This window comes from Balearica regulorum, chromosome 5 (assembly GCF_011004875.1).
Source record: "Balearica regulorum gibbericeps isolate bBalReg1 chromosome 5, bBalReg1.pri, whole genome shotgun sequence".
In the NCBI taxonomy this organism is placed as follows: domain Eukaryota; kingdom Metazoa; phylum Chordata; class Aves; order Gruiformes; family Gruidae; genus Balearica; species Balearica regulorum.
The window spans coordinates 3,876,384-3,896,417 of NC_046188.1; the positions used below are offsets into that span (position 1 = coordinate 3,876,384).

At 49.3% G+C, this 20,034-nt stretch overlaps 1 protein-coding gene across 5 annotated transcripts in view; it reads right to left on the reverse strand.

Annotated features, from left to right (window-relative positions):
• FERMT2 (FERM domain containing kindlin 2) overlaps nt 1–20,034 on the reverse strand; it is a 50,975-nt gene that overhangs the window by 16,671 nt on the left and 14,270 nt on the right. For 4 of the 5 annotated variants that reach the window (XM_075753220.1, XM_075753217.1, XM_075753219.1 and 1 more), the window contains exons 2-3: nt 16,009–16,242; nt 3,064–3,198 (exon numbers count right to left, since the gene is read on the reverse strand). In XM_075753220.1, the coding sequence (XP_075609335.1) occupies nt 3,064–3,198; nt 16,009–16,242 (369 nt within the window). The remainder of the gene's footprint in view (nt 1–3,063; nt 3,199–16,008; nt 16,243–20,034) is intronic. The other variant, XM_075753221.1, reaches the window with a different exon arrangement.

The window sequence follows — 20,034 nt, forward strand, 5'->3', positions numbered from 1 at the left end:
AGCAATTCCACTGCGTACGCACGTCGGGCAATGAGCTCAGCACCATTTATAATGGATTATAATCCATTATAATCCACCAGTACCCAGAAGGACCAATAAGTGGCACTGGCTTTTTGGGAAAGAGCTGTGTCCTTTTTCGATCACGAGCCTGTTCAGATGTGCAATTCGAGGCACCCAGACTCGCCCTCCGAGAACACCACTAAGGGCGTTGAAGGGGCGCGTGGCAGGGTTGAGATGCCAGAAGCAAGGTCTTCTGTGCCACCTCCTTCTGCTGCCCCAAACGATCCCTCCTCCCTGAACGCCCAAGAAATGACCGAAAGCTGAGCTAAACACCTGGAAAAGTCTAAGAGCAAAATAATAGAAAAACTTTTCCAAACTCTTTTATTTTTTTTTTTTTTTTAATTGAGATGGGTATCTCAAGGAGCAGTACGAATGGTTTGAATCAGCAGCATCACGCCAATGATGGCCAACATCTCGGCTAGGGAACTTAAATAACACAGCAACGTGATTCTAAACTGTCCGATGGGATGGAAAATATAAGTGAAAACTAGCAGTCACCACCTAACAAGAAAACTGCAGGATGCTTTTAGTGCTCCTGCTACTTTTGCTGGCACCCTGGTCTGGATTACTGTTTTGACAAAAAGCCCGGGGGGCCGGTAAGCGCCGTGGGAACCTGCCAGCGAGACAGACCCAGCAAACTGGGCGGGAGCAAACCAGCTGCAGAAGTGATGAAGGGATGGAGACATCCACCTTGGAGCTTCGCGCTTCCAAGGAGAAGGCTGGGGATGACTTGCCAGGTACTTATATCAGGTACTTACACGTTGGGAGTTGGACTCGACGATCCCTATGGTCCCTTCCAACTTGAGATACTCTACGATTATAAAAGCAACAGAAACGCGCTCTCCCCACGGACTGCTGTTATGCTGGAGCAGAGCAGTCCAACAAGAACGGCGATAGACCACCATCACCATCCATAAACCACATCCTGAAAGATGCTCTTGCCCTCGCAGCGTGCCAGCCTCACCCTTCACATGGCTCAAGCAGACGGGGCTGAGCATAAACTGGACTAACAAAAGAAAATCCCACTTCTCGCCCCAAATCAGGCACGTTTTCCCACGGACATCCGCCCACATTCCTCCGCTCGAGTGTCTGCCCCAGAGGAGCAAAGCTTCCCCTCGGATGTTCTCCTCATCACCTCCAAACATCTCAAACATCTCAGAAGAAGCTTCCCTTAAAAAATTTGCCCGAGGCAGGCAATGTCATGGAAAGTTCCAGGTGAAATAACTATAAGTTTGGCTAACTTATAAACAAGTGAACACAGGTCTTTTAATGGAAAGTGTTGGGCAACTTTTACTGTGGGTGTATTGACAGCTCTGCCTACCGTCATTTCAATGGTTTCACTGCCAGGTACGGGGTGCTCAGTGACAAAACATGCCCATTACATCTACATGCCCTGAAATAAGCAGATCTCAAAATATTAACTCGTTTTACAGAAGTGTTCAGCACACAAACGAATGTTGGAACAACGCTAGCAACAGTTTATTCAGATTAAAACCATTACTTGTAACTAATGGCACCTAAACATGGCAGGTAGCTGCAGTAATTAAACCTCCAGCAAAAGTAATTTCATTCACAAGGAAAGCAAAACCAGCTAGACACTTCAAAGTGACTCGCTGAAAGACCAATAAATAATTAAAATAATAACCTATCTTTCGCGTACATTTCCCCCAGAGCAGGCCAAGTATTTCCTATTAATCTAAGGGAGATGCTCTCCACGAACAGTGACTTTTGGAAAGGCTAATTACGGACTTTCAAGATGAAAATGCCAAATGAAAATTGACTGGAGCTTTGCCCGATGCAGGCAAAACTCCCTGAGCCCAGAGTGCGAGAGGATTAGCCCAGAAGTGGTTTTAAGTAACTGAGAGGAGAAAGAGCGAGACCGGAGCAAAAGGAGGATTATTTTTCCCTTGCACCAGACCCGTTTGCTGCAGAGCCCGTGGTGCACATCACTTTGGCACGGTAGCTCCAGGGCATCGTTGCCCGTGCCCTGCGCAGCCAAAACCTTTCTGCTTGCAAGCCCAGAGCCACCAGCGGCATTAACCGCACTGCCTGACCCTCCCCTGTACTTCAGTTAATTTAAGACCAACGAATACAAGTTTACTGAATTCCAAGATTTTTTTTTTTTTCCCTTAACTAAAGCTGCCCTGCTTCCTTCTCCTCGCTGGATTTAAAACCAAGAGCTTTGGCAGCCAGACACGCCTCACCCTCCCGTCAGCGCGCATCTCTGTGGCTTTCTCCACAAGTCCATTTGGGCTAAAGTGCTCCCACTTGACCGACTTTATGGTTTAAGCTCCTGCCATTTGCCTTCAAACACCAGACCTCGGAGCTGAAAAACCTCTCCGCTTGCAAACACCTCCCTGCATCAATTTGCTGCCTGTGGCAAGAGGTGTTACTCCATCACTGACGTTACTCCATCAGCGACGTTACTCCATCAGTGATTCTCTTAGCAGCTCTGCTCAGGTTCTGTAAGCCAGACTGGCAAACTACCCCCTCCAGCAATAAAAGGGTTTCGTTTTTTAGCGTTATGAACTATAGCTACGACCTTAACATAAGGAAACACTCATGCAATTAATAAAATACTGGTTTTGCTGGGCTAATAAGGAAGGAGTAGAACGGTCGTACTGCCTAAACACACCTGGAATTTGACATTAGGAACGATTTTCCATTTAATTCCTTTCTTAGTAGGGTAAGAAAACCTTTCAGTAACGCAATCTGAGTGTTAAAGTGGTCACACTTGGTTTCTGTTTTATTTTATAAAGCCTGGCGTTGTTCTGCTCCCCTATATGCGTGACAGCTTCGGGCATGCATCTGTGCGACCGCGACCGAGTGCTGCAGCCTTGGCTGATTTGTGGCATTTATCTGGGGTCCGTTTCTTGCACAGACCTTACGGAATTAGGTGAGACCGATACCGCTATATCATTTTTCTCCCCAATTAATTATCTGTTTGCCTCCTGCCGACCCCGTCCCTGCGAGCCCATCATCACAAAGCAAGCCCCAGCTCACCGGACCCCGGCGTGATCAGCGGACCCTCCAGCTCGAAGGCGTCGTCTTCACATTGATCATCCAACTTCTTCTTTTTTTTCTTTGACGGATCTCTGGGTTTTCTCAAAAGGGACAGCTCCTCTGGATGCCTGATGTCTGGGGAGAAAATGGAGAAAAGGTAGGATGGAAAAACAGGGGAAAAAAAAGAATATCCTTCCTTTAGGAACAACATCCAGCAATGTGCAGTATCTCCTTCGGCTGAATTTCCTGCTTTGCAATGGTTAAAAATCAAGTTGAGAACATCTTCCCCTGCAAGTCTATCAGGAACAAACACCGTCCTTGGCTGGAGAGGTAACATAGCATTTGGGTAAAATACAGAATTTCCCAGGCACAGTCACTCAAATGCAAATACCAACACTGCTAGTCCCACAACAGAGCCTAGTACCATCCCCACCCATTATCTTAAATATAATATAAAAATATAAATATCAAATAAATATATAAATAAAATAAAAATAAAAATAATTAACCAGCATGTAAACGCCTATTTATGCACCTAGGTGACAGGCCAGGTACTCTCACTACCATAGAAGCAATCCAAGAGTTAATGCAGTTTATTACTTATCAGACTGGAAATTTCAGAGCCTATATTTAAAGCACCCATTTTTTAAAGAGATCTTGGCCAAAGTGTTTCCTTTTCACAGCAAAATCCTAGCCTCTCCCACTTCCCTGCCCAGAACCAGCCTGAATAATTTCAACCCCATGTTATTTAAAATGAAGAGCATCACAGCGTGTTCGTGTGTTAAGCCGTGGCAGTATGAGGGGGACTAATGAAAAAGAGAATTTGGGAATCATTTCCCACAAAGGTGGTACTTTGTTTTTTGCTTCTGCTTGCTGCAGTCGCTTCCAAGCAGGAAGGAGCTTTCCGGGAAAGTGGAGCCCACGATCCGTCGTACCACCAAAACCACCGAGGGACTGGAGGGGAGCCAGGAGTCCCTCGCCGGTGCTGCAAAAAACCAAGAGGGGAGAAAAAAAAAACCAAAAAACCAACCCCCTCCATCTACTCTAAACCGTCCTCGGTCAATATGTGGGAACTGACCTGGAAAAGCATTCACCTGGGCACGAAGCCATCCTACTGCAATGCTGAAAGGCTGCAAAAAAGGTCGGGGAGCTCTGAAATACAGCTTGGATTGGAAAAAAGGAGATTATGGGTCACGCTTGAGCCTGGAGGGGAGAGTTTCGGAGCTCTCCTCTGCAGCTGGCTCTCCATGTTCAAGCCCCTGTGTTGTTTCTAGCTCTGTTTTTTTGCGTGTATCACCCGAAAAGGCTCAGAGATGCGCAAAGCTTTGCCTTCGGCGTGCCCAAAGGAAAGCAGCCCCCGGTCCCGTCCCCGCTGCACATCGAAGCCCGGAGCCGTAGCTGCAAGGGTAGGTGAGGAGCTGGTTGCGTTGCAGCCAGGCTGTATTCTCCCACCAAGAGGAATGCTGAACAAGACAATAAGTCATTATTCTAATGAGGAGAAGTTACAGGGTTTGCAGCTCACCCCAGCATCTTTCCTTACTGCAAACGAGCCGGGGAATGTCAGGCTGGAAGCGAGCTCGGCTCCCCGCCGCGCCCCAGGCAGCGACACACCGTGAGCCCATTAACCGGAGAAGCTCTTCCACATTTGTCAGGGGATGGCTGCCATTACAAACAGTACATTGCAATAATTATGTGTTTGGGGTTTTTTAATTAATTAATTAATTAAAGCACGGCTTCCCTGCCAGGTCACATCCCTGGGCTTCGTGTCCCTGTTTGCAGACACGGTGAGCATCACAGGCTGTCCCCTCCTGGGCAGGACACCGCCACAGCCTCCCTGCAATGCTATTTGAAATAACAACCTGTGCTTTTCCCGTTTTTTTTTAAAAAAAACAACGGCCTGTACACCACCAGCAACCCCTCTGCGCCTGTCACGTTTGGGGTGTTTGATTTTAGGTGACCTCCAGGGAGGGATCCCGCTAGCCCTGGCGTTCCCAAATCCAGAGGTTGGGCATCTCTGGATTTAACTCTCTCTTGTATCATGGGTCTCCCATCGCAAAGTGTCATCTGGCACAGCTTTAATTTAAGCTTCATTTATATACTTACATAACATTTATATATTTATTTATTTATATATAAGCTTTATTTAATTCAAGCTTTAACTTAACCCCGATTTGTCACTCCTACCTCCACATTACCACGCTAAACACCGTCCCCGCACCCACTAACCAACAGCGAAGTTTCACCGCACAACTTTTTGACCATTTCTAGCAATAAATACCTACCGTATGAATCCAGACAGCTATTCGCATTCCCGTTTATCACAGCCGCCTTACCTCACGGAGAAAAAATCTGCTGGGACAACCAGGGTCACGCACAAGGGACGACACGCGGCACAGCCTAAAATGAGGAGTTCCCCTGGTATTTTGCTAGCGAGGTTTTACTCTGATGTTTATTTATGGTGCATTAGCAACTGATACAGCCTCTCAGCTGAAACCATTCAGAGAGGCCAAGAGAAGGGCTCCGGGCCAAGCTCGGCTCCTGAAAGCAATCTGTTGGAGCCGGCCCAAAGCTTGACCATCTGATTTCAAAGCAACTTTTTATAGTCCCTCGGTTGTTCGTGACGCTATCGTCGGATTACAAAGGAGACGGGCAAGTTTTCGGCAGCAGCTTCGGAACGGCGCGCGGCCGCGGGGCACGGCGAAGGCAGCGATGCCGGAGCATCCCTGCTCCCCTGCAGCCGAGCGCGTTTCCCATTGACGAGCTACACATTTCTCCCCAAGAACGGTCCGCGGGACATACCATCGTCTCCGAGACTTTACAAACCCGCTGAAGCCAACTGAGGGTTGCAGGGGACATATTAAAAATAAAGCCCACTGTGCTAAAAAGCGGAGAAAAGCAGCAAGAGCACGACGTTATTTTTATTTCCCGCCCCAGATCTAGAGAAAAAGCGAGAAGCAACTTTGCACGTTTTCTGGCTGAACGTTTCAATCTTTCAGTAAACTGCTGGTGAAAAAACCGTTTGCCGCTACTTACGATTAATAAGTGTACAAAGGGTCTTAAAAGCGTGTTTTGAACAGAGCTGGGCTTGGCAAACGTGGTGTTTGGTTGCTGTAGCTAAAGCAGAGCCCATCCCAGGGTGTAAGGCCTTGCAGATGGTAGGACTCCAGTTAAATGGAAACTGGGACAAGGAACCGCTCCAAAGCCCCAGCCCCTGTTTTCTGGCCGTAAGAGCAAGAGAAAGATCCTTAAAGTATCCAAGTGGTGCAAAAAAATTAAAGTCCTTTATATAGGTTTGGGCTTTTTACTAAATCCCACTGCACTCGGAGAAGCCCATTTGCTGGAGTTGTTCGCCTGGGGTAAAACACCTCCCCAGGGTTTGACTTCAGCCCCAAATTCCCACTCGAAACCCTCCACTCATGATTTCAGCCCCGTTTTCCAGCTGAAGCCATGCTGCTCCTGCCAAAGGTCACTCTGAAGGAAAAAGGGACAGTGAAACGCGGACGGACCAGGAGAAGTGACCTTCTGAACAAGGTGTTGACTCTTCAATTGACGTGTCGGTGGGGGCTGAGTTTGCTTTAAAAGAAACTCCGTGTCTGTACACACGAGACAGATGGCACTGGCAACGTCTACTAGAAATTACTGTAAATGTTCCTTTTAGCATTTTATTTCTATTTATTGTGTAAGTGCGCGAAAACCCAGCTATCCAGCCTCTTACTGAGTATCCCCGGCGTCGCTGGTGGCAGCCGCTAGCAGAAACCGTCTGCGAGGATACCCTTTGTACGGAGAGGAGAGCGCCGACCAAAATCTGGTCCAAAACCATTTTTCGGCTGGATTTGAGCAGGAACCGTTTGTATTTTGACATCTCCTCCAGCCCACGCTGGACCAGCTGCAGCCGTGGCTGAGCCCTAACATCGTCGCAGCTCCGTGTCCATGTCCTAGCAGAAGGGCTTTGTCAAATTTAGGGGATTTTTTGCCCAGAGAGGTGGTGGATGTCCCATCCCTGGAAACATTCAAGGTGAGGTTGGATGGGGCTCTGAGCAACCTGGTCTAGTTGAAGATGTCCCTGCTCACTGCAGGGACCAAACGACCTTGAAAGGTCTCTTCAACCCAAACCCTTCTGGGATTCCACGATTTTATCAAGCGAGGGAAATGCCCTTTGGCAAAAAGACCACACATACAGGCATTTCATCGGTGGCGTTTCAAAAATGCGACCGGGAAGGCGGCTTTTAACCTCCAAGAAAAAATTTCCCAACTGTTGGACAAAGACATTTTACTCCCTACAGCATCTTCTTTTCCATCTGCCTCCAAGAGCCAACTTGTGCCTGTGCTGTCTCCCACCGAAGACAAATCCATGGCCTTTTTTCCCCCGTGTAATCCCTCATTTCTCATCCAGCCCCTGCACAGCTCACCCAGCCCAGCTGTGCCCGTTTATCTCCCACCCAGAGACAAACAACAGAACTGGGATGAAATCCTCCTTTTACACAGGACACCACACCAACCGCCCCTAGAAAACCAGCTTTAAAGAAAAATAGCCGCCTCGCAGGGCGTAAAATTCACAATTTATGCTCTTTTGCACTGAATCCACCAAGTAAATCTTGCAGCTGCTGCATCTTTAACCGCCACGGTGTATCGTGATGGGAAAGCAGTCGTGGTCAGAAATCCATGTGTCTCGGCGTGGAAGAAGGGCTGATTTGGCTGCTTTGTCCCCATCCAAGATGGGGGGTCTGCAGCCCCCGCCAAGAAGCACGCCAAGGGGTCGGGGGACATTCAAGTGATGATTTCAGTGCTCCGAGGGATGGGCTCACACCGCCGTGAGAAATCAGATCTCTGGTTTTCCTGCATCACCTGCGTACACATCACAGCATCACCCGCTGGAAGGGCTGTCTGAGTACGCACCCATTTCCCCAAAAATTAAAATGACGGGCAATCACACTAGTTTCAATATCCCGTTTTGATATATAAGAAAAATTCTCCAAAGAAGCTGTTAGCATCCATTTTTCCACCCCATTTCTGGCTCCCTTAAAAGGCCAGAGGGCTGGCTCGCCTGGGTAGCTTTTGAAGCATAAAACCTCCATCGTTTTACTTGTCGCACAGACAGCATTTAGGGGAAATCCTCTCTTTAATGCTGATCCAGTCACCCTCCGTCAGGAAATGTGTTTCGAATCAAGTGGGGTATCTCTGCACTGGATCGCTGCTGTCTCGAAGCAATGACTCATAAAAATTACAGCCTGCGTGCATCGCCATGACGATTCTTCGAAAAATGAGACCTCAAACCCCATTTCTCTCCCAGTTCAGACTTTAAAACAAAACAGAAGTATTTTTCTTTGGAATGAGTGAATTCTATGGATCGAGCTTCGTGGTGTGAGTTTACAGAATTAAGTACCCGACTTATCTTCAACAGAAATTCACTCGAGATAAAAAGTTTTGCAAAACAGACTGGAGGCAAAAAAAAAAAAAAAAAAAAAAGAAAAAAAGAAAAAAGATGACTTATATAACTCTTGAAGTGCCTGGAGATAAGCCCATGGTTGTACCAGACGCTGGGCAGTATCTGATGGTGAGCAGGTCCTCACCCCCTTAGCACAGTTTACTAGCTTTGTACACCCGCCTACATTCAGAACATTTTATTATGGGTTCTTCAGCTGCCTGGGTGCTTAAATATTTATTTGGGTAAAAGCCAAGCTCTCCACTCGCTGCCCTGGGCCATCCAGCTATGTCAGGACATCCCACAAAACCTCCCGAGATGCTCAACGAATGCCACGACCAGACCAAACCAGGGCTGACCCCGGCTGGGGCTTTGCCAGAGCCTTCCCAAATTCAGCGTGGAAAACCCAAGTGCCTGGTGACTTATTAACTTGCCGCCGGAGCCATCATCTGCAAAACCACCCCAAAAAATGAGGTCGGCGGGGTTCGCAGCGGCATGACCGCCGCTCGCAAACACCGTCTGCGCGAGCGGTACCCAGAGCCAAAATCAGGCACCGTCGGCCGGGGGGGGGACCTGAGGAGGAGGATGGAGCCAAGCGTTACCGCGAGGCTGACACAAAGGGCCGTCGGAGACACAGAGTCAACAAACGCCGAACATTCGGGTGGTTTTTTCCGCAAGTGGGATGAAATCCCCAGACTCCAGTTATCCGGATGCCTCTCAGAGCACGGACAGCACTCTGAGCCTTGCCCCTGAAGTGTCTGAACTGCAGCTAAAGTCAGATCAAACTCAATTAAATTAAGCACCGCGAGCAAGAGAATAAATCCACTTACGCCCTCTGCATTGGACCATAAAGAGCAATCAGAATAATCTTAAGGAAGGCGGTGGCACTGAGTTTGCCAGCATGTCCTAATGTCTTCAGGATGAAAGTCTATTTAAAGGGTCTCTGTCAACAGCAGAGTAAGGATAAAAAAATTCACTGACTCACACGGTGACATACAACCTGATGCTGCTCAACAGGCAGAACAGAGACTGGGGCGGGGAGGAAGAAAGGGGGATATTTTTTTCCATTTCAGTCACTTTGCAATTAAATTTCGTCATTTCTCTTACAGTCCAGTTTCTGGTGTTCATCTGGATCCTACACAACAGCTGCAGCCAAATATAGGAACCCAATAAAAGAGGAAAACAGCAAAATGAAGAAGTTGGCAGCGGCACACTTGAGCCTCACAATTTAAAAAGCTGAGCGCGTTGCAATTTGGCCGACTCTCTAAATGGTAAGATTTCCTTCCACACCTATCCCCTAGACATATTTAGAAATAGCTGCGCTACTGCCAAACCTCTCTGCTCGTGGCAGCAAAAGGCAGCAAACCCTTCCTCGGTGTTTCACCGCGTCTGTCTCCGTGCCAGGACGCAAACGCCGGTCCCCAAGCGTCATCGCCATGCTACTGAGCATCCGGAGACCGTATTACGAGATGCTGGTGTCACCCCCCCCCCAAACACCCCCCAAGATGCTCACGTGCACCTACCAGGACTTCATTGCAGCCCCACTATTTTAGGAAAAATGCTACTTTATTTTCCAGTCAGGTGTAAAGGAAGAAAAAAATAGTTTGAAGAGGTTTGCGACAGCCAGGAGTAACTCCAGACAGTTTTGCCTCCTGGAAAGCAATCGTGCCGGGGCAGAGCCCTGGGAACGCTGCGCGTCTCAGAGTACCAAAGGGTTTCAGTTTTGCAAAAAAAAAAACCAAAAACCCAGAAAACAAACCAACCAGCGGCTTTTTATAGAAGTTTTTTTGGCAACGGAGGGCGTGGAAATATTACAAATACTTCAGAAGTCAGAGGACGTTCTGTACTGGAGTGGAGACCATTTATAAAAAAAAAAAAAAAAAAGGTAGGGTCATATTCGGCGTCTAGACTGCTGGATGGTGTCGCCTTGCTGGGGCTGGGCTTGCATCACGCTGCTCCCAAATGCCACCGTCACCTCGTCTCGGGTTGCGTTTGTGGCTGGAGGCTGAAGCAAGGAAGACCGGCCATGGCCTTCCCATCGGTCACGCAGCCTTGGGCACCTCGTTATTTCATGGCTGGAAAGTTGCCCGGTAGAAAAGGACCTGGAGGTGTTGGTCGACAGCCGACTGAATACGAGCCGGCAGTGTGCCCAGGTGGCCAAGAAGGCCAACAGCATCCTGGCTTGTATCAGAAACAGTGTGGCCTGCAGGACCAGGGCAGTGACTGTCTCCCTGTACTGGGCACTGGTGAGGCCCCACCTCGAGTGCTGCGTTCAGTTTTGGGCCCCTCACTCCAGGAGGGACATTGAGGTGCTGGGGTGTGTCCAGAGAAGGGCAACGGAGTAGTGAAGGGTCTGGAGCACAAGTCTGATGAGGAGCGGCTGAGGGAACTGGGGGTGTTTAGTCTGGAGAAGAGGAGGCTGAGGGGAGACCTGATCGCTCTCTACAACTACCTGGAAGGAGGTTGTGGTGAGGTGGACGTTGGCCTTTTGTTCCAAGTAACAAGCGATAGGACAAGAGGAAATGGCCTCAAGTTGTGCCAGGGGAGGTTTAGGTTGGATATTAGGAAAAACTTCTTCACTGAAAGGGTGGTCAGACATTGGAACAGGCTGCCCAGAGAGGTGGTGGAGTCACCGTCCCTGGAGGTGTTCAAAAACTGTGTAGACATGACACTTTGGGACATGGTCTAGTAGACGCGGTGGTGTTAGGTTGGCAGTTGGACCTGATGATCCCAGAGGTCTTTTCCAACCTTAAAGATTCTGTGATTCTATTTGGGGCAGGCAGGGGCGAGGGGAACCAGCCCGTCACCCCTACCAGACTCTCCACATCCCATCCCTCCTCCCTCAGCCCCACAAGCTCCTCGGGACAGGACCACCCTTACCCTATGCAAGAGGGGTCCCAATTTTCCCGGCGTCCCTCGCCCCCGGGGGAGCTGGGGACTGGAGCAAGAAGGGATGCGGGCATGGAAACTGCCGCTGCTCCACACAGGATGCTCCGCAGACTTTGTTTTCCAAAACAGGTGATTAATTCACATGAAGCTCTTTGAGGATGACGAGGCAGGAGCTGGGTGTGATGCCCTACCAGCCCCTGGGGAAAAAAAAAAAATGACCTGAAGGGAATTTCTTCATCTTGCACAGCCTCAGGGTGGGTGAGGGAGCGGTCATGAATTTTGGAGCAATTCCTCCCAGAGCTGCCTCGTCCCGGCTCCAGCACCACATCCTCCTCCCAGCTCCTGCCAGCACCAACTGGAATGATCCCTGCTCCTCTGCTCAGGCTGGAGGGCAGCGTAGGTCCCAAATCTTCACAGCCAGAAGAAGAGGAGAAGGATGCAAGCTTTCATGCCAACGTACCTCCCCTCGCCCTGCGGCTCTGCAACGTAACGCTGTGTCCCCACGAGAAGCAACATCACCAGGGCAGGAAACGCCGAGGCATGGGAAAAAACCTTCACGCTTGCATCTCGCTGTTTGCTTTTCCTCTCCCACATGCTCACGCAGCAGCAGCGGATCCTGCCCGGAGTCCCTTATTGCTCCCAGGACACATGGAAAAAAAATCCAGGCAGCAGCAGGAGAAAGGGGATGCTGTAAGGAAGCAGCTTAAGGGCATGAGGAGCTGCAAGGCGCCCGCTGTCCTGGAATTGAATGAAGCCGTTGCGGAGGAAAAAAGGATTTTTCCGCTCGTAGGATGATGGGTTAGCGGGAGCTCCGCAACGCAACTGTTGTGGGGGGGAAAAGAGGATTTTCCTGCTCGTTGTTATGATGGGTTAGCGGGAGCTTTGCAATGCAGCCACATCTCCTATCTCCCCAAATCCCGCTTTCCAGCGAGGATATTCCCAGCCACACCAATAAAGCGTTGATTGCAGCCACATCAAATTGCATTTATGTTTTTGATGGGCTGTCTGCTGGGCAGAAATATCTCCCCAGCGGGATGAGGGGGGGAGCGGGACACGCGGGAGCCCAGCAAGCAGCACCCCGTTCCAACCTCTGCGCCCCAGCTGCCGGTCAGGCAGGCAGCACAAAACCCTGCTGCTCCAAAAAAAAAAAAAATTAAAATAAAATAAGAGAAGTTTTACTTTCTCTTTCTCTGGTCTTTAATTGCAGATCAAAGCTGGCCCTTCAGGCCGGCGCCGCCTGCCAGCAGCTGCTCCCGGGCAGATTTCCAGGCCACCCTTCGGGCGAGGGCTGCCCATCCCATCCACCGCCCGGCTCCTCTCCTCCTGCCTGCTCCTGCCTGCTCCTACTGCAGGCAGGGTCAATCTGTGCCGTTAACCCTCCTGACCGCTTGCTGTGGGAATTGAGGAGCTGCAATTCAGCGACTGGGAATGAGATCGGGTTTTTTTCCTGCTTCGCATGACCTCCAAGAAAGCGAGGGATGTGCGAGCGGCTCCAGCATCTTCCCACAGCCACCTCCGGGCTGTCCCCGGGGAGCCTCAGCCCGGCCGGCGGCGAGAGCTGCCCTTTTGCAGTAACTTCACTCTGCACAAGAATAGAGATTTTTCTTTTAAAAGCAACCGTACGCTGCAACGGTGACACCTCTGGGTACAATTGAAAGGGAATATAAGAAAAAGCACAACCCTAAATAATTCACCCAAGTGTGTTCCTACTTGCATGGAGAGGATTTTACAAATGCAACCAGCTAGAGTCCTGGCAACATGAGGAATTACTTACATTACTCATTAATCATGCCATATGCTAAAATTACTGAAGTGTGTAATCAAATGCTCCGGAGGCAAAGACAGCAAACAGTCATAGCCAAAATACGAGCAACTCACCAGCACCGTTCCATCAGCTGGACATTGGTCCAAGCCACACCGGACCCTAACTTTAGAAATCAAGGGATTTGCAGGGACAAGAGCTATGCTGTTAGGGCAAGGACTACTTCTTTCCCCTTCTGCCTTGAAATATCTGCTCAGTTTTCCACGGGGAAATGATTAATATGGGGTACGAGTGCTCCCTGCAGCCAACACGTGCAGAGATGCTGCGGAGGGCAGGAAAACGTAATGAAGGAAAACGCGGCAGCATAAACACTAACCTGGGGGGAAAAAAAACCAAAAAGAGGGAAACAGGCAGGTTGGGAAAGTGTTATAGCACAGTCTGCAAGACCCCAGCAGAGGGTTGTGTTGGAGAAAAAGGAAAATGCAAGCTCCCTGGGCTGCCGCAGGGACGATCCCACCATCCTACAGCCGCTCTAATTTTTGGCAAGCCGTAGCAGGCACCAAGGTGCGGGCAGATATCCCCCTTGCCTTCCAGGAACAAAATGCCCCGTGCAAATTCAGCACGACATCCCTGGGATGCTTTTGCACGCCGGAAAGCAGCAGCCCCTCTTGCCCGGCAAGCGCGTGACCTCCCGGCTGAGATTAGCTCCTGCCTCCGTCAGCGCTCGGCTCCGGGACCCCGCGCTTGAGGAGGTGTCTGACCCACGGCACAGCACCAAGGTCACACGCAGAGGAAGAAAGGATGACCGGGATTTGCATGGACTGGTTTGGTGTTTGCTCCAAGCAGCTCTTGGTTCCATTAAATCGTATATATAGGAATATATATACAGAAAAAAATACAAATGTATATGTTGTGCCATTGGGAAGCTCTTCCCTGGACCAGAGAGGTATCTGGACACCGATTACACATAGGTGTATATATAATAGCTGTGTTTGGACGCCTATTATATAGAGATTTATAAACACACCTATTATATATACACCTACGTATAACAGGTATCCAAATACAGCTATTCTATCTATATCATACAGGTGTCCCAATACCTCTGCGGTCCAGGGAAGAGCTTCCCAGCCCGTCCAGCTCCAGCACCGGCACTTCCCTGCATCCCGATCCCCCCCTTCCCTCGACGCGATGTGGAGCCGATGGGGCCGTCTTCCCCGTAGCTCTGCTGAACATCTGGCACCCAGTAAACACAAAGGCAAGGGCTAAACAAGATTTAATCACTGTATTCAGCCACGTAGTTTTCGTCCATCCTCAAACAGCTCAGGCTGGTAAGAGTCACTAAAAGGAGAGCGAAGTTTCCAGCAAAAATCCTGCTTTCCCCAAAATCGGGAACTTTTATTTCAGCACGTTGGATGCCGCGGTGGGAAAAGTCAGAACCAGCCTCGACAGATGTGTCCCCCCTGCCTGCTGCAGAGAGCTGGGCTGCAGCTACCCGAGCGGCTTTTTCCCCTTCCACGTCTTTAAATATTAGCATTATTCTGCCGGTTTGTTCGTAAATACACTGAGAGCCCGGGAGTTGAATAAATAGCTGCTTCAGGCCCATGTAAGGTTCTGACTGCTCAGCGTCGTCAGTGAAAGATCTCTCGTTACGTGATTAAGTGTATCAGTATTTCCTGACGTGACTCACTGCTAGAAAGATTCATCAGGAACCAAGCGGACGCCTGTGACCTCTCTGTCTAGCGTGGCATTAAAAACAGCAATGGGAGACAGGGGGAAGCAAGATGACTGGGAAATAATGCTGGCTAAGCCTTTTCTATTTTAAAGGAGAAATTGCCCAATATTTATATTAAAAAAAAAACAAACCCAGGAAAGAAATAGCAAAGATTCGTAATCAGCTATATATACCGACCTAACCACAGATGCGCCGGAGGCCACGCCGTAACACCGCACGTACGGCCGAGCTCTTCCTGCCTCACAAAATAACTGGGTCAGCCAAGAGTAACCCTGGCTGCTTTTTGAGAGCAGAAATAGATTTACTACTGCTGAGGTCGGGTTGCAGGCTCCTTTCGGAGGGGAGCAAGCTGGAAGGATACCGGTACGGAGCCCACGCCGAGTGCTGATTCCTCGGGATGCAGCTACCATCTCCTGGGTTGTTGTTTTTTTTGAGGGGGGGTGCGGAGAGAGAAGCATCAGCTTCTGGGATGAGAAATTTGTGAAGATGGGTAAAAAGTGATGCACAAAAGCAACAGCCCGGGACAAACCCTGTGGACCTGGTAGGAAACGATCCACCCTTTCTTCTGAGGTTTCTTCTCAGGAAGGGAAAGCAGCACGAAGAGGAGTTGGGGAGGAGGGAGGGAGACTCAGTTCCTTCCCTCCACCAGACAGTTTTAGAGTGAAGCATCATCACTTAATCTCTAATATGATTTTCCACTGGAAGAGAACCCACGGAGCTGGCAGGTTTCCTATTTCAGGGTTTGTTTTTCATCTAGCACGTAAATTTGCAGGATAAAAAATTATGACCCAACACCAGCAGCTTTAACACAGAGCAGGGCTGCTACCACCTCGCCTAAGAGAAAACCAGAACAATCTCGCTACGAAATAGAATTCAGCACAGAAAACGTATTTCTTCTTACGTTTCTGCTACAATCGGTCCCGTTATTGAAGTATTTGCACATAAAAGGTTAGATGTGCAAGGGAAAAAGAGCGGACATTCAGGCTGCTTGATGCCCAAGTGACTGTTTGGTGTTTGAAGCTGGAAAATACCAGCGAATTAGTAAATTTATGAGACAAGCACGCGCATCGAAGGAGAGGCAGGAGCCAAACCAAACGACAACCTCCCCACCGGCGGCTTTCGGCACTCGCTACTTACTGAACGTTTTGCAGATGTCAGAAACCGCCTTGAAGACCCTGTCCGAGAAGTTGACTTTCACCTTGACGTACTTCATGTTGGGCAGCTGAAGGCGAAGCAGCTTGTGCTGAGGTGTGAACTGGAGCTTGGCATCAGCCTGTATCCCGTATTTGTCCAACGTCCAGTGCGTTTTAAGAAGCCAAGTTTTCTTCTTTTCCCACCACAGCGCGTGGTCCGACCAGTCTTTCTTGACATCTAGAACAAAGAAACCGTTTTACCAGTTAAAACCGGCACCAGAATTAGCCTTCAAAGGACAAAAGCAGAAGTTTAAACGCATTTAACCGAGAAGCGACTATCCATCCAAAACCGCCGGCAGCCCTTTTCAGATACAAATAATTGCTTGTACTCAATAGCACCTAGAAGCCACCTTGGAGATCAAAGCAGGAAAGAACCCAAGAGGAATAAGGGTGAGACACAACGTGTCCATGGATCACTCAGCCCGGCAGCGATGAGGCTGGAGCATGAAGTCAAGGGGGTTGTGAAAGACCCGACATCTTCCCCGTGAGGGATTTTGCAAAGCTTTTTAGGTTAACTATCAATTCTTGGGTTTCCCCATCCTCACCACACAGGACACCTCCGCTACCCGAAGGTGAGTCCAGCCCCGCTGGGCACACACAGAAAGCAGAACTAGAAGGAGGTCTGCAAGAAGAATTCAACGCCGTGTCTTCTCCAGGTCTTTCAGTTTCTACAAACAAAACTGGAACGTTCCCAAATGAAACTAAAAGTTACTCCCCAAGGGAACAACAGTGCAAAACCCAACAGCCACATCTCCTCCCAGCAGGGATGTAACCACGGGCTCTTTGAAGGTCACGTCCAAGTTGGGAAGCACTTGGGGAACGAAAGCATGGTGATAACTCCAAAAGACAGACACTGTGCAATATTTTCCCTTAACATCTGGAATATTTGTCGCTAACACCTGCCCTGCTCTCCCTCCTCCCCTGCCGTTCCTGCGGAGCATCTTCCAGTCCAACAACCGCTGATCGACAACGTCCCTCCCCACGCAGAAGTAAGGGAAGGAGAAGGGGAGGGAATGATCCAGGCGCTGCAGCTTCTTTTTTGCAAAGCTCTGCTTAGCCTAAACCCACTATATCCAAAAATACCGACCGGGGGGTGTGTCAGCATCGACGTCGACAGCAGTGCGGGCAGCCAAAGCTCTCGTTTCAAAGGAAAAACCAAACGTTTCTGCAGGATGTCATCTGGGCAAGCACACGAGAACCTCAAGAGGCTGCAGGACAAGTTACAGGGACGCTTCTACACTTGATATTGCAAACGATAGAGTTATCAGTAAGTTTGGAGCTTATGGACTTTGTATGAGGATTATTTTAATTTTCATAATACAAAAAGAAGCTAGAAAGCAAGGCACTTTCCAGGTTAAGGCACCGGTAATAAAATAATCCAGTTTTCAGCTCCAGATCCTCCTCAGATCCCGGATTCCCGACACAAAACATCAGTTTAACCCACATTAAAACTGCCAGCCGACATTTATTGCAACAGCTCCTTCCTCCGTCCTTCGGCATCGATGCTTGTGCGCGGCAGGGCACCAGCCCGAAATCCAGGGCAAACCCAGCAGAGCCCAGGGGCGAAGCCCCAGCAGACACACCACCAAACAGGCTGAAGGTACCAAGGAACACACTCCAGGACAGACATCATGAGCCACGAGCCACATCTGAACTTAATCGAGACGAGAACAGTGTGACAAATGAAGTTTTTTTCCGTCCCTATCTAAAAACGGGATCTCGAGCTCAGGGTTACTGAGAAAAGCCAGCAGAAGCTTTTTTTTTTTTCTTTCTTTGAACTCCTGGTAATGGCATAATCATACAGCCAGAAAGTGGAAATGTTCAGCCAGACTTTTCAACAGCTTTGTACAATCAAATTAAACAAAACCAAATATAGAAAAGCACGCAAACTTGCACAACCTTGGCTACTCTCAAAAAAATCTGAGAAATCATTACAATGGACTTTGGTAACGGAGTCCAACTTCTGCCCTACTGAAAGCTGAACGACCTGGCACTGAAAGTCTGGGGGTAGGGGGGAAAAAAAAAAAAAAGGGCATTCTGAATCACTAACACTTATGCCTAACAGAGGGGATTTGGGTTTACGCTGCAGATTAACCTTTCAGGCCACGGCACGAATAGGCACAGCATCGTCTTTCGGCCGGAGAGCAATTAACACTTTGAATTAACAGTGAGATGTTGGCTACGGCCAGAAAGGTAAAGGTTTGTGGCTGCCCCACGGGGTAGTTATGTATAAAAGAGCTTGGCAAATGTTTAGCAGCTGACTCGCGGAGTTGAGTTTAACACTAACACGTTGACAAGAAACCTTCGGTGCTTTGCAAGGCAGCGGCTCCCTTGCTGGCTGGGAGCAATCCTGGCATGCCAGGGAATGCCAACCGCCTGGTTAAATCTGATCAAAGGTTTATAAATCTTCACCCGCGTCCCAATTCACGAGTTACTGATTTGTCAGGGTTACGGCTTTACGACGAGGCTTATTATTTCAGCTCAGTCTTTTCTCATTTACTACTGTCAGGCGCAGGACTGGCCAATTCGTATTTACGGAAAACGAGCTGAGAGCCCACGTAGGCCTCCAAGCACTGCAAACTCATTTTAGAGATCCCAGACCTCAAATTCAAAAGGTTACTACAGGTCCACAACCACGCCGCAAATCTCAGCAGAGGTGTTTGTAGATCCAGAAGCTCCTCCGAGTTGTTAAATGCTCCTTGCACATCCCTGAGCTGCTGCTTCCAGCCATGAAGCGTACCAGCCTCACGGCAACACCGTCAGGCGAAGAAGCGGAAATAGTCAAGAGCCGGCAAGTGTTCCTCAGCATCTCAATCAAAGCAAATAGGAAAAGAAACAGAATTGTTTGGTGGGGTGGGAAAATCCACCCGTATTAGTGTAAATTGGGCTGATTGCTGCCTACGGCACGGCAGGGAGAGACCACCAGAGCCACCAGGATTTAGGTGTCCTCGGTACAATAAAAAAGTGTCCTCCCACCACAGTCATCTTGGGCAAAGGAGAGCACGGAGGGATCCCTGGAAACGAGCCGCACGCGTTTTAGGGTCACAACAAATCATCGCCACCCGTGCTCCCCTTCCAGGCAAGGAACCTGCCAGGTGAAGGCTTTCGGGGAGGCTGCGGAGACCTGGAGCTGTCAGTGGCGGAGGGGACGGGGAGCTCCAGGAGCCCAACGGGAAAGGGAAGCACGGCGCTTCCTTCTCGGCATCAAAAATAACGCCCGCTCCCCGCTTCCTCCACCTCCCCAAGCAGCCTGAACCGAAACCTCGGCTGCTGGAAACCTGGGAGGGCTGGGGGACCCAGCTGTGATTTTTTTTTTTTTTTTTTTTTTTTCCCCTAAGGAACAACCTGGTTTTGCATTTGTCTCCCAAAACCGTGCCAAGAGGCAGAGAGGCGGCACGGGTGATGCTGAGGACATTTTGTACAGTAAAACCCACGGAACAAACTTGCCGTCCACCTTGAAATGCTGCTCAGACAGTCCTGCAAACGCAAGAGGCATCTTAAATCACCCAGACGGCTGCAGAGACCTCCACGAGGACAGAACATTATGAGAACAGATGAAGAGCTGCTCAGTAAAAGTATTTTAAACCCTAAACATCCTCAGCTTTCAATTCATGCCGGTGCCTCGCCGCAGTCACATCGCACCAGCCTGTCCGGCGTAATTACAATTGCAGATTTTTATTCCCACAGCTACCACTAAATTCACATCTAGAATTCAAGTAGCAGAAAATAAGTCTTAATTGAGATGCATACGAAGCGTATTTTAATTCTGGGCTTGCTACTGCACAGATACATCATTTCGGCACCAAAGCTGAATTTCGCTAAAGTGCAAAGAGGATGGAGGCAGCCCCATCCGCTCTGCCTGATGACCCGTTTATCCCATTTATCCCGGGAGCCGGCTGCTCCAAACGCTTTCCCTCTGCCAATCCGTGGATTTTAAAAGTCCCTTTTCTGCTCTGCTTCTGCAGCAGCT